The sequence below is a fragment of the Polypterus senegalus genome, chromosome 5, assembly GCF_016835505.1.
Source record: "Polypterus senegalus isolate Bchr_013 chromosome 5, ASM1683550v1, whole genome shotgun sequence".
NCBI classification, from domain to species: Eukaryota; Metazoa; Chordata; class Cladistia; order Polypteriformes; family Polypteridae; genus Polypterus; species Polypterus senegalus.
In genome coordinates this window covers 107,789,657-107,805,208 of record NC_053158.1, presented here as the reverse complement: position 1 = coordinate 107,805,208, position 15,552 = coordinate 107,789,657, and the positions used below count along the sequence as shown (strand labels likewise).

The window sequence follows — 15,552 nt, the reverse complement described above, 5'->3', positions numbered from 1 at the left end:
TATAAACAGTGTGTTTATATACATAATTTCAATGAATCTTACCTAATATCTAAGAGAATACAAAGAGATTATGCCGTATAACTCTGCGGGGAATATTTATAAACAGTGTGGGACAGTTTATAAGGGCTTAAAATATATAAAAATAATCATACAAACATATGGTTTCTACTTTGCGGATTTTCACCTATCGCGGGAGGGTCTGGAACACAACCCCAGCGATCGAGGAGCCAGCAGGGAATCATGGACAGTGGAGTTTTCCTTTACAGCCCTGCTGGATACCTTGGGGGCCAACAGAGGACGCTGAAGGGAGGCCCAGAGACTCATACGTGCCCTATAACCCGGAAGTACGTCTTAGTCACATGCACAAAGGGAATGACGTGCTTCTGGGTCAAAAAAGAGTAGTTTTCATCTGACCCAGAAGTGCTAGGAAGTCACATGGACTGCAGGTTCAGAAGCACTTCTGAATCACGGACTATAAAAGGACGGTGAGAGATCCCAGACGTTGAGCTGAGCTGGGTGGAAAGGTGGCAACGCATCAGGGAGTGGAGGATTATTGTATTGTGGATTATTATTTTTGTTTATTGTATGAGTATAGTGGAGCAGAGGGTGCTTTGTGCACTGTAGTCTAAATAAAAATTATATTTGGACTTTTACCTGGTGTCTGGCGTCAAGTCTGAGGGTTCAAGGGGACAATAGTGCCCCCAGTCTGTCACAATATATATATATATATATATATATATATATATATATATATATATATATATACATACATACTGAGTATACTTTATACATAAAATATATGTTGTCGTACCTTGCATAACTGAATAACCTTTATGGCACAGTAACAATTCAATACATTTATGGTCACTATAGTATTTGGATTTAATAATCTTCATATGGGAAAAGGCTGACTCTCATTAATAAGTACAGCCAAATAATGCAGTCAAGGAGGTAGCACATTTCCTCATGTTTGCTTACTTTTCCTCTGTGTGTAAGTTCCAAAACTGTCCAAGAGCCCCAGACTTCAGCTGAATGTCATTCTGTAGTGTCAAAATCTCATCCTCCACTGTAGAGGAGTTTTAGGTGAAACAGTGTTGCAATTTTTGATGAGGGGGAATCACCCTCAATTCCCTAAATGGATAGAACTTAAATGTAGCAACTGGCTCAAGTAAAGCTGAGTCTTGAAACCGTCTATCAAAGTCTGACAGGCAATTTTCAATCTGCTCTGTGTAGCGTATGCTGTCAAATTGTGCACACTTCTTCCATTGCGTCTCCAGCTATGACACAAGGTTTTGGATGTTCCCCAAATCAAGACTCTGCAGCTTTGAGGACAGATGTTGCATTTTTCGTTTAAAAGCATTAACTGAGTTAATCATATTGACCATGGAGTTCTTTTCCTTGCAGCTGTAAATTAAGTTCATTCAACATGTTGGTCAGATCGGAAAAAAATGCCAAGTCTAGTAGTCATTGATCATTATTAAGTTGCTTGTACTCTGCATGTTTAATGACAAGGAGAAACTCCTTTTTCTTCGGCCAGGGGTCATGAAATCTCAGCAGGAATTTCTCCCTAGCCATCTGTCTCAACGAAGGCCTCTTTTATCATCTCTCCATCTTGGAAGGACTTCTTATGCTTAATGATTCAGAGACTCACCTGGAACTATGCTTCGGTGTGTCTGCATTTGCTTTTGAATTCAGCTGAGTGAAAAATGACAGCTGTCCGATTAACTGCGATTTTAGTTCCCTCTTCTTTCTCTCTCTCAGATCACTTTTCAGAAGGAAGTCAGTTTCGAAGTTTTTATGAACAGTTCGAAAGTGCCTTTCCACATTTTCCTTCTTTGGAATAGCAATAATGGATTGACAGACCATACCCTCCCCAAACAATTTTTTTGTAAATCCCTTCTTTAGTCGATATAAGTTGGAAGGCTAACTAGATCACAGCCAGAGTTTTACAGTAGTATTTGATTGTGCATGCAGGATGACCAGTGTGTTAGAAGAAAAGAGATTTCAGACTGGCCGCCCTGTATGTCAATCAAGTGTCAAATGCCATAGGTAGGATATATAGACTAACGTTTAAAAAAATGTATTTGAATGCAACACGATCTACCTGCACTCCCTTTCCGATCTACCGGTCAATCGCAATCAATATATTGGGCATCCATAATCTACTCTGTCTTTGATATCTCCGTCTTTCGAAATTATTATCGTTGACAATTCATCACATGTTGGTTTATTACAAATGCGACTGTGATCTTTCGGATTCATATAGAAATCCAAGAAAATTTCTTTGTCCGTGTTTTGTAGATAAATGTTTTGTAAAGTGCGATACTTTTGGATGTATAGATTTGTTTCCATTATTGGTTGTATAATTCTATTACGTTGGATTGTTTAACTCTTTTGATTCTATGTTGCTTCGCTTCTCCGTGATCATAAATATACACCTGACCAAATTGTGCTTTTTTCGAAATGAAACTTGTCATAGCTTTAATTGTTGCAGGACCACAGATTCTCATAGCATATGGTTTATTATTGTGTAAATCAATGTTTTGTGCATTGAATGATGCTAACGAGAAAAGATTATTGTAGACACGTATATTCTGCCTGTAGTGTTTATAGATTTTACGTTCACCAAACAACAAATCTTTTAATTTTCGTGGAAACGCCTCTTCATTAAGAAGTAGCAGTACTTTTCCCTGATGGCAACACGATTTCGACGATCTACAAGTCTCTGACTTAAACTTTAAAGACTTACAATATGTGCATAATTCCGACATATCACCTATGTCCATATATTCGATCTCTTTTTGCTGTTCCATTATTTCACAGAGTAATTTACGTTTATTAGCACGAAAGCGATCTGTACTCTCTTTTTTTTGACACTTTCGATTTTTAGTACCGTTATATTTTTGAACTTGCTCTGTGTGTGCATTGCGCCAATGTTTTTTTTTTTGAGTCTTTCGAATTCCACTGCTTTCACAATCTGTAACCTACACTGCATGTGTATGGCACCAATGTTTTTGAACATCTTTATGAAGTTCTACTGTGTCTATTAATATTTATCTTTTATTTTTGCCCCCGATTGGACCAGCAAGGTGTTTAATTCAACTTGTTCCAGGATGATTATAACTGTCCTCATTTTCAGATGTTGAACATAGATTATTAATGTTCTTATTTGCATTCTTATCTCTACATCGCTTTTGGGTCTTTTTTCGACGCGGTGCTCTTGCTCTTTCTTCTTCGCTTTGTTGTTGAGAGGTTAGCTGACCATGATCTTGTTTGACAATGTTTGTAAGTAGGGCATGACTTGTGTTTGACCGTGTCATGGGAAGTGAAAGTCTCTCTGCCTCTCATTGCAGGATTTTCTTTTATAATAGAAAGATGTATGTTCTATTAGAAGACATAATTAACATGTTATAGAATGTTGTAGACCATAGTTATTAAACAACAGAGTGCATACTGTAGTTTTCAACAGATTGCACAGACTTTTACAAATTATTTTTGTCCTACATAACACTTCATTACTCTATATGTCTCCAAATCTCCATTTATAGACACCCAGCCTCTAACCACTGTACAAAACAATGTTACAACTGATGTCCTGTTAAAACAGGAGAATAGTGATGGCAACAAATTTTAGGTTTGATGCTAACAATTCTTAATGACATTTCAAAACATACTTTTTATTACACATATTGCACTTTATTTTCTTTATATAACCATAAGTAAATACTTTATAAACTCCAATGTGGATTTTTTTTCTAAAGCTGATAAATAAATCTCTGCCTCTGTAAATGTTAAAAATAACCAAAAAACTGAGAAGTAGATTACCTGGTATTCTCAGTAAAGTCCATTTCAGGTGAAAGAAGGAAGGCCATCTCAGAGGTCAGAGAGCCTTGTGTTTTCTTTGCTTTCTGGGTGATTTTTAAGCCCACCATCAATTCAAAACCTTTTTCATCTCGTGATGCAACAGGTATCCTTGTAGGACACACAGACTCTGCAGAATATAATAAACACTGTGAATCAGCAACCCTGTGGTTTAAAAGTTAAAATTTGAAGATTTTATGTTTCTAAATAGGTGTTCCAGATTATTAAATAGCTAGGCCATTTCTAGCTTTCCACCAAAAAAATCAAAGGACAATAGTTTAAAAAGTATTCATTTGTAACTTTTACTAGTGCTAATACAATCACAAACAAGGCATGAAATATAATCTTAGTAAGGTACTATGAAAATGTCCTGTTTCATTCCTGGATTCATACCAAGATACTACACAATGGCACTGAATTTACTTTAAACTCTTTGAAAAGTTTGCATATTTTCTTAATGGTTTTTGCTCTGCTCATGTTCCTTCTACGTGCCAAAGAAAACCAATAAAGTTGTATATGTGTACTGCATGTGTACTCTTCACACAGATACTAACCAAGCTGAAACTGAAACACAATTTTCTGGAGCAGCAATGCAGCATATATAACAGCTGCACTAATTTTCTAGAAAAATATAGTTTATCACTAAAACCTAAAGGTCTAATGTAATTTTTTTTAGTTTGCATTCTAATAGAGTTTTGACACATCAAGGCCTAGAGTGTATGCACCTGTTGCTAATTTTGCACTTTCTATTATAGTATTATCAATCAAGGATGCCTGCTTTATATGGGATAAGGAAAGAGCAGTTTGAGCCAATTATGTTACTAAGAACCTAACAAGATTATAGAATCACTGACAGAAGTTTCCGCTCTATTCAATTTCGTCAGAAGTTAGAAACTCTCAACTTAATAATATACAAACAACTGAAGACAACATAGAAAATAATAACATGACATTTTAAAAAGCAATCTTATGTAGATTCTGAACCTCACAGTGAAAAAAATTATGGGATAACCACTATCCTGGACGTATGTGAAAATATCCCATACGTATGTGAAAATATCTCCTATGTACGGGATACTTTTATGCACGTTGTGGTGGATGGCTGGGGTTCTTGCCCAGCTAGAATGCCTGGAAGATGGAAAAACTGGGACAGAGGTAATATCTCCCCCGGGACACAAGAGGGAAGCCCCGTCCTGTTTTGCATCGGGGCCACAGGACTGAACCATGGAAGCTCAACCCTGTTGGGGACTGTGGCCACCGATAGGGGGCACCTGGATAATTCCGGGGCCATGGACTGCCAGAAGAAAGTTCGGGTGCACCTGGAGTGCTTCCAGGTGCCGATGCAGCACTTCGCCACACCAGGAAATGCTGCAGGAAGATCGTCAGGGAGAACCTGGAGCACATACAGGTGAACTGTAAAAGGGGCCACCTCACTCCATTCTGGAAGTCGGAGTCAAGAGGTAGAGGACAGAGCTTGTGAACGGAGGAGTAGAGGCAGCAGAAGAGAGAAGAAATAAAGAAAAGAGAGAAAAAGAAAAGGACTGAGCCTATACTGCTGATTGGTGCACTGTGTACAGTGCAAGACAAAGAAAGTAAATAGTGTGAGTTTTGCCAAGTGTGCCTCTTGTGTCTGTCTGTGTCAGGTTGGGTGGCTGCTAAGCCCCTACAGATGTCACAACTTCATGTACGGACGAGGTAACTGAAGATTTTTTTTTTAATTTATGTTATATGTATGTAAAACTATCTTGTATTTACGTGAAAATATCTTGTACGCATGTGAAAGCATCTGGTACATACAAGACACTTTCATGTATGCACAAGACAAGGGCTATCCCATCATTTTTTTCATTATGTGGTTCAGAGCTTCTGTACAACCTGGCTCACAAAAGAGGTGTAATTCTGGTTGTTATACATTGGTTCAACATATTTCAAAATAAGTAATGTCTATGTAAAATAAAAATAATCAGAATCCTATATCAAAATAGTTTGTTCTACTATGTTGAAAAATATCAGCTATGGAAATATTGATAGTTTAATAAGAATAAAACCACATGAACTTGACACACAATGGAAAATCCATATATAAACCTATATATATATTGTGATGCATGAGTCACTGTCTTGCACCCCAAAACACAAGGTTGAGTTTCAGTACTTTAGCAAAACCAGTTTTAAATTTATTCAGCTTGTAACAGGAACAGCATGGTTATTTATTGTAGTGGAAATCTATCACTCTCCTATAACTCGACCGCGATCAACTCAGATTTGGATCCGTGAAGGGCCGCTGCAGCACTGTGAGCCTGTGGTTTACATATATATAAAATCCAGCATCTGTCTGACTGTATATATGCCTGACCGCTTTTCACAAGAGAAGTACTTAACAGATTTAGATTGTAGCAACCGCAAGAAAAACGCACGCGGTTCCTACACTTCACAACCCAAAGGGAAGTGGATGATAAAAGAAAGTTAAAGCAGCATTACCATATTCGGTCCTCGGCCCCTCTTGTCCCCTATGCACGTCCTTACATAACTGGAAAAAAAAAATCTCACGCAAAGGAAAGTGGGAATGAAAATATATTCACATTTACTATTTACATTTACGATCCCGGTGCCTGAGTGCTCATAGTGAATCCCTTTCCCAGACGCCCTCCCCAGCGCCCAAATCCGAATCCCCGGTTCGACGTAGACAATAAACAAAAGAAAATAATAATAATAATAAAAATAATGATAATAATAATAATAATAATGTTCTCCGAAATGTCAAAAAAGAAAAATGTACTTAATCCACCTCTAAGGAAAATAAATCCAGTTCTGTTCCTTCGGTGGAAACGGCTTCTCCTCGGACTATCACGAAGGAAATGCAGATTCCGAATCTGACTCACCAAACGGGAGCACCCGGAGAACACCAACCTGGCCTCTTCTCGGGGTTCGTCACCGGATTATTTATTCGGGGTGGCCACCCACAAATAGCAGACGTCCCTGGGTGAAGAAAGATCCAGAATGATCCTTTAAGCGCGGATAGTCACTCCTTGCCTTCAGCCTTTTCCTTCCTTCTTGATTCTCTTTCTTTTTTTTCTTTCCTTGATCCGCCATTCCCCTTAAATAGGAAAATTTTCCCGCCGAAACATCCTTGCCCCTCTCGGTTGTTATGGCAACCTCACGCCGGCAACATGCAGCTGGAATACTTACCGGGCGGGGTCCTCCCAGACTGAAACGTCACCAAAGGTGCCTGAGGGCTATTTAAAAGCACCCTTCCAGGCAACCTAATAAAGTGACAAACAGTCCAGGAGGCCAACCCGACTGTCAAGTTATGTAGCTTTGCTACAAGATTACATTTTTTTCAATAACTAGGGGGCTCTGCCCCCTGCTCGCTTCACTCGCCCACCCCCGTGTTTGGTTTACCAGATATACAATTCGGAATTATTACATATGCATTATTTTCACTTTTACTTTAAAACATTTTGTAAAAACAATACTTGTCCTTTATTTCCGGCCCCAGGCGTGGTTAAATGTCTGTCTTGCAGGATGTGTAACACTGCTCGCGTTGTGAAGGGGAGACAGCGTCGATCATTTTAAAGCCTGTACAGCTGCTGTCCTTTTTGCCACTTCGTGTCTCTGCTGCTCGCATTGTGATCGCTTCTCTGTGATCATAAATATACACCTGACTGAACTGTGTTTTCTTTAAAATGGAACTTATCATTGCTTTAACTGTTGCAGGACCACAGATTCTCATAGCGTATGGTCCATTATTGTGTAAATCTACGATTTATGCACTAATTGATGCGAAGGCGAAAAGACTTTGTTTTCTGCTCTTTGCCTTTTATTTCTGACCTCACTTTGTCCTGCTATTTTTTCAATTACCCCTGGTCCTGATGATTAATTTCCTTTTGTTTGCGCTAATGCGATCTTTACTATATTTTTTTTTTGATGCTGTAGCGACTGACCTAATAAAGTGTCACAAAAGTTTTACTTGAACAATCGCCAACTTCATAACCCCAAACACAACTTTCTAGCACCCTCTCCAACCCCTTATCCTCCGAGTATCGCCCCCACCTTACCACATCTATCAATACCCCGCTATCAGTCTTCCATGCTGTACTCCGCCTTCCCTCAATCGGGCCTAACAGTCACTTAAAACAAAAAAGGCTTCAACCTGGCTGGAACGCTACAAAACTTTCGAATTTTACTGCTTTCATATTCTTTACCTTTCTCTGCATGTGCATCACGGCATCGTTTGTTTCGGCCTTTCAAATTCCAATGGTTTCATAATCTCTTATCTGCCTTTTTTCTCTCCAACGCTTTTGGGTCTCTTTTCTCCGCGCTGCTCTTTCTTCTTTGCTTATTTGTTGACGTTTCATCTAGAACGTATTGTCCTTATACGCTTTATATGTGCTGAGAGCACAGGATCTGTGTGTGCTACATGCCTTTACACGACTGAGTGTTTTGATATTTGATATTGTTTGCGTCTCGTAGATCTTTTAAGTGTCTTCCGAGAAGATCACGTCTCGTCGCCCTGCTTTTCCTTTCCAGGATTTTTTTTTATAACAGAGAGATTTGTTTGAAAATTCCGATTGATTTTGCTTCTTCTATTCACTAAGTACCATAGTTCACTTGTGGCAGCAATTTATTTGAGCGAATCCGAGAGAGAAGCTGCGGGCCAAAGGCAGGGGAAAGTGGGCTCTCCTTACTCACACGCCAACCTCTGTTCAAATTGGTCTACCCCTCACCATGTTGGAGCATACCTTGCCTCTGCTTAGCTAACAATACCTGTTTGTTCAGCAGACCCTGCTTGCTCTGCTGCATATTTCAGTGGCAGCATTCTCTGAGGTGCACAGACCTGGGACTTGCCAGATCTCTGTAGGTGGGTACACCTTTTATTGTTTTGCTCGCTCTGATGGCTGTCATAGTCAGGGAGTAACTGTTGTTGTGGCGGGTCAACAAGCATATTATGAGACTCACATTAAGGCACTCTCTGGGTTCTTTGTCTGGTGCCTCAGTGTATGCTCCTCTGGTGAGGATGTCTAAGTGAAGAAGACATTTTATTCACAACTTCACTCAGTGGTTGATGGGTGCTCGCAAAGTGGCGCTCCTCTTGTCATGGGTGACTTCAATGCAACCACTGGCACTGAAAGGGCTTGCTATGAAGATTGTCTTGGTCCTCATGGGTCTAGCGACCATGGTGAAAGTGACTCCCTGTTCCTTGATTTTCCTTGGTACTCCAATACTGGTGGTGCAGTGAAGGAGAGCGATCACATCCTTGTGGGCAGACCACTGGAGGCTCTTACAAAACTGCAGGGTCTAAAGAAATGCCCAGTTTGCGAATTCTGACCACAGACTAGTTGTTGATACTCTGTAGATCCAGCTTAGTTCCAGCAGGCTACCAGCTACTAGGAAAATGAGGCTGGACCAGGCAAGACTCCAAGATCAGTCTGTTTCTATTGAATCTGCACGCAGTTTATGTGTGGAACTTACAGACTTGAATGTGACTGTTGATCCTAATGTGACGTGGAATACCTTCCACGTTAAGACCCCAAAGGTTGCTGAGGGCTGTGTTGGTAGCTCCAGTGTTCACAGAAGGAGGTGTTTCATCTAGCACGGCAATCTGCATATCATCGAGGGGACTCACAGCACATGGCTTGCTTGCAAGTCCAGTCTGTAATGGGAAATAAGAAGGATGGCTGTGAGGACTCTGAGGGCAGATTAGGAGGTGTTTGTTAGGGGAATCTGTGAGCTAGTGATCAACATCCTGCTTACAGAGGAATTGAAGCATTACACACACCCAAATCTGTTCAGTAGCAGATGAACAATCCTTACATCTGGATGACAGTGCAGTTGTGACCCACTGGCCTGGCTACTTTGAGCAGCTGTTTAAGGCTTATCCTCCAGCTAGGACATTAGATATCTCTGAGTCCATGGTACTTGAGGCTGATCCTCCAATTAGTTGTGAACCAGCTATGGGTAGCGAAGTCTGCAGGAATCTGTGGTATCCAGGGTGAAGTTCTCCAGGCTGGTGGTAAAGCTGTCCTCCTTGCATTGCAATCAATCTTTGCTTACATTTGGGAGACAGGCATCACCCCAACTGACTGGAAAATGGGACTTGACTTTCCTATCTGGAAAGAGAGAAAGGTGATTGCCTGGATTGCGGCAACTACAGGGGGATAACACTGCTGTCTGTGCCGGGTAAGATCCTTACTAGGGTCATCCTCAATACGATCTATGATCACCAGCTCACCTACCTGTGACCGGAGCAGTCTGGTTTTACGCCTAAGAAGTCTACCATTGACCACATTCTGGCACTCTCATTCTCAAGAGACTGAGTGAGGAGTCTGAGTGTCTAGGCTTGCAAGTTTTCTGGATAAAAACCAAGATCTAGGCCTTTAATGACCTCTTGGGCACAGCCATCAGCAGTGTGTCTGTCTGCAATGAGAGTGTCGACCTTGTCTAGTGGTTTATTTACCTCGGCTGTGACCTTCAAGTCTCTGGTGATTCTTCCAATAAAGTCAGAAGACAGACTGGGAGAGCATTGGGGGTTATGAGGTTGCTGGAAAGGGGTGTGTGGTGCTCCCGATATCCTTAGAGTCCTGGTGCCAAGGGGACGCCCATGCTAATAATAATACCCATAATAATAATAATAATAATAATAATAATAATAATGCCCATAATACCTTGCTGCAGCAGATAGATGGTCATTTCTGTAGGGTGTGACTGGACCGCATTTCTGCCTGGAGGGTTGACAACCAGGATCCACAGTTTGTTTCATTGTGTGGTGGGTGCAGCAAAGCGCTGTACCGGTGCGTGCTCCCCAACCTGACCTGACCTGATCATCTTGTCATTAATTTACAAGGCCCTGAAAGTGATGAAGAATATTGGCTGATGTGTTATCTACATTGAAAACCTCCATGTTGAAAGTGCTGTCACACATTTATGCCTTACTATTCCTTGTGCACTCTATTTGAGTTTTAGAGAGAAAGTTATGCATTTGTTGAAAATTTGCTTGGACAGATGTGCAGTGCACAACTTTCCCTTCTATTTTTAAGAAGGATTCCTTTACCATTGTTTTTAGATCTTGGTAAAGTTGTGGTACGACCTTACACAAAAAGTGCCAATGAGACTGTAGTTGGTAGTGAGGTACAATTACATTGAGAAGCTTATAAAAACCTTTATTCTCCAATAATGAGTAAGGCATCAGGTGAAGACAAATCAATTCTCCCACTGTGTCTGTTATTTGCATTGTTGTGGGATGGTTTTGTATTAAAAACAGCTAAGATAGGTGATGGGGAAGAGTGACTTGCAGGGATAGACATGGTTGTGTTGTTGATGTGGTACTTGTGGTGGGTTGGGAGGATGCCAGGATAGGATGCTTGAAATTCAAGTGATTGAGCATTGCAGATGTTGAGAGATGTTTAACTTCTTGGCCTGTGATGAATTTCCTTTTGCACACTTTACCAATCACCTTGGTTGGATCTATACTGGCTTATATGAAGTTTTTATGATGGGGTGCACTACAAATAGGCTCAGAATGCATCTTCTTACCTGGAGCTAACAATGGAGATAACTATAGATCTTATTGTCTATAAAAAGGAGAGTACCCTTACAGGGAATGCAGATATCTCAGTCCTTGTTAGGTGTGGATGAAATTTGAAGTAACCACACGAAAGGTAGACTTACTTCTGCTTTGCCAACAACACAGGATAAGTTACAGAGCTAACACGTTCTACTGTGTCTATGTTTTCTAAGCTGAAATAGTGGCACAATATTTTGCTAGAATAGCTAAAAACAGTAATAACATTCTCTAGTGTGATAACTGCAGCCGTGTAGCATGCATGGTGACAGAGCAGTAAGTACAGCATGTAGATGAACTAGCCAACTAGTAACTAACTACACCACCAGAGCTAATGCAGGCTAACCCTCTCCTAGTCAAACTAACTCCGCTTCAGGTCCAACAAGAAAACAAAAGACAAGTAACTTTATAATAAACTACCTTACCAAACCAGTTAAGGTAAAAAAAAAACAAGTAAAAACTAATCAAAACCAAATAGTGGCATAGCAATGTAATACATTTATTTTAATCAGGCTGTACTGCTCCTTTTCAGTCTGTGTTCTCTCTGTCGTCCAGTCTCCTATTTTCTTGCTGTTAAGTCAGCAAAAACAGGAAAAGCACAAACATTGCACATTTTTTTTTTCCTGAAGACAAATAATTTTAATAACGTAAGAAGAAATTAATTATTGGTAAAAACCTACTATTTGTGTTTCGCAGAATACTGTATGACTGTGTTTCATGCTATGTATACTGTTATGTATTAATTTCATTTTATTTATTTTTAGTATTGTACTTATGCAAACTATTCTTAAAAGACATGCAAGTAAGATTTTCACTATACTATGCATACATGACAACAAACTTGATTTAAATTGCATGACGGCAAAGCGCTCAATATTGCTATCTTATAGTTCCTGGGGCTTTTTGATCCTGGCCACATTGTGTGTGCATTTTCTACTTTTGACCTTAAATGTTCCTCAGGGTTCTCCATTTTAATCCCACATTACAAATGAAGTTAGAATATCTGTAATTTGGCATAATACTGTATGCGTAAGTTGCGAGTGTCATGGATGACACACATGGGCTGTTATCCCGGCCAGGGTTGAACAGGGACACTTACCCAACCGGGAAGCCAGTATATTGGAAGAACTGGTGGAGATGTTGTCTGGTGAATACTTTCTCCCCCAATACGATAGATCAGGCATGTCAAACACGCGGCCCGCAACAGAAATCTGTGAGGCCCGCATGACAGATCCTAGTTAGCACTAAACTTGTACAAAATGATTACTATCATTTGTGATTGAATCATTCTGCATCTTCGGCGTTACTTATTGACTCTTCTTACTTCTGCCTTCTGACAAAAGCATGTTTTTCCATGGCATTACGATACCGGAAACATCATCTGCTAGTATAGTTGCAGCCGCGAAATCGCAACTGAAGTGCTAGGCTGCGGTCTTGGCCCACTACCGAGCCACGAGAGAACGGCCAGCAACGGAGACTCAAACAGTGAAGGGCTACAGCAAAAAGGCTGCCCCCTTCACTGAGGACACTTTTCAGAACACTAGGCGGGCAGGGCTTTGCAGCGATGCAGAGAGACGAGAGACCGCGGTGAGAGAGTATTACAACAAAGTATTTTTATGTTTCTGACAGTTTCCCCATATGACACGAGTCCACAGAAATTTCGTTACTACGAAGTACATTCCTTTCATTACAACAAAGTGACCGTGAAATGCTTGAATGAATAATCCACTGAGCAGTTACTTCTGTGGTCACAGCTCAGTTGTGGACATTTGCAAAATGATCCCCAAACAGAAACACTGTAAAAAAATTTACTTTCTTCGAACATTCCTCGTACTGTTTTTTTGCTATTTTTGTTTTGTGTGGTTTTAAGTGATACCTTTTCCTTATTGCTCGTCAACATTTGAAAAACATCCATTGGAATTTAACTCATTGTCACCCTTCTATCGAAATGGCACACTTGCTATATGCAAAAAAGAAGAAAAATCTCGGGTTGCAAACGTATGCGAACTGCTGCATTTGAAGACGCCGAAAAAGACGTTTTTATTTGGTTGCAGTGATGCTTGTTTAAGAAACATTCCAATTAATGCGGCACTCTTTCAAGAAAATATGAGGTTTTTAAACTCTCTTGGGACCCGGACAAACAATCTCACACGTGGCAATAGCGCTTCGGGACGCACTTCAGCATGTCGTTCCCATTGGGTGGGGTGGATCCCAGATCCCAAAAGAGTTCAGAAACCTCACAATATGAAGAAGAAAAGGATAACTGTGCTGACCACAACATGCTTCCGCATTTAGATAATGTTCACGTTGAATGCATCCCACCCAATTGCACAGTAGTGCTTCAGCCATTGGATTTGGGCATCATTCGCACCCTGAAAGTGTATTATCGCAAGGAAATGCTGAGAAAAATTCTCGTCAGCATAACTTGTAGATAGGAGGAGATTAAACTAACGCAAAAGAAGCTATTGAAGCTGCTTCCATTTTCAACATCCTATCTTTGTGATGCACGTTTTCTGCAGTGACAGCAACCAAAACGAGATTACGGAGTAGACTGAACATAAACAACACACTTCGCGTGTCACTGTCTTCCATCCTCCCCAGGTAGGATCCTCTGGTTGCAGGAAAACAAGCTCAAGGCTCTCACTGATTCTGCATTATGGTAAGCTGTATAACTTCTATTACTATATTATAACTTAATAATAATAGAAATGTAATGTAAATTGCGTATAAAACTGCCCTATGAACCCTCCCATAATCACCCCACAAACTCCAACCTCCAACAACCCACCCATCCCTGGAAGAATTTGCTTCTAGTAAAGTGGTCCTTGGTGTCAAACAGGTTGCAGACCACTGGGCTACACTTCTGGCTGGGCTGCTGAGACTGGCCAATGGGCAGAACTGACCATCACGAGTAGTAATAGCTCGCATATTTTCACTTTTTTTTGCTATAGTTTATGTAATTTTGTGCTAGTATTGTAACGAACAGTTAGTGCAGACTACAGCTGAAGATCTGAAGTGGACACAAGAAGTTGTTGAGTTGTTTATTAACAGATTTTTGTGATTTTGAGTTTGTATAATTAGTGTAGGTCAGGGGGCTTTTTGCATATCAGCTTATTTTACAATATTAACTTTGAAGTAAACTTAGTAAAGTAAAATTAGATTTTTGGAGGATTTGTTTTCCAACATGTATTACTGAGCAATGAATTCAGTGAGCGTTTTCGCGATTTCAGTTCACACGAAGAGGACTTTGTGCTGCTTATGTCACCATACTCTTACAACGTTGAGAATGCGCCTGGGAATATCCAAATGGAATTGATTGAACTGCAGTCAGATTCTATTCTGATGGCAAAATACAACGAAGTTGGTGTGCCAGGCTTGTATGCTTACCTGCCATCCTCGTATGTGCAGATCCATAAGTTGGCATCGAGAGTACTGTCTATGTTTGGAAGCACATATCTTTGTGAGAAATTGTTTTCGTTAATGAAAGTTACCAAAACCCCACATCGCTCAAGACTTACTATCGAACACCTTTCATCCCTCATAAAAGTTGCAGCTGCACAAGATTTCAAGCCTGATATTGACGAACTGGTTACTAACAACAGATGCCAAGTGTCGGGACAAAAGAAATAAATCTCAGACTGTAAGACTGAATATAATATAATGAATATAATATAATAATATAAGGACTTAGCTAAGAGGCTAAGACTCTAATTGTACGCTGTTGTACGAAGATTGTATGAAAATAAATTGCTTTTCTTTAAACTTTAAGTGTTACATTTTTAAGTTTTCAGTATTGGAAAGAAAGCTACAGTAACTTTGTATAATAGTATACTAGTATTTGTTACAGTGCGGCCCGCTGACGCACGTATGGCAGTCGAAGCGGCCCACCAATGGTAGTCAGTTTGACATGCCTGCGATAGATAGTAGCATCCCTGGGCTTCAGTGCCCATTCCGATACCAACAAGGCGTTCTGGGAAATGGAGTCCTGGAGTATAGTCCTGCTGTGTTCCGCTTGTGCCACCAGGGGAAGCTGCAGGTGTTTACAATCCCAACTTCGTGTGACCTCCCGGGTCTGAGATTAAAGAAGGTGCTCCTCCTCACCTCAATGAGTCTAAGTTAGGAGGTAGTGA

The 15,552-nt window shown here is 40.4% G+C and overlaps 1 protein-coding gene across 1 annotated transcript in view; it reads right to left on the bottom strand.

Moving 5' to 3' along the window:
- Nucleotides 1–15,552, bottom strand: part of LOC120529425 (collagen alpha-1(XXI) chain-like) — a 260,096-nt gene that overhangs the window by 194,377 nt on the left and 50,167 nt on the right. The window contains exon 4 of the mRNA XM_039753207.1: nt 3,826–3,991. Within this exon, the coding sequence (XP_039609141.1) occupies nt 3,826–3,991 (166 nt within the window). The remainder of the gene's footprint in view (nt 1–3,825; nt 3,992–15,552) is intronic.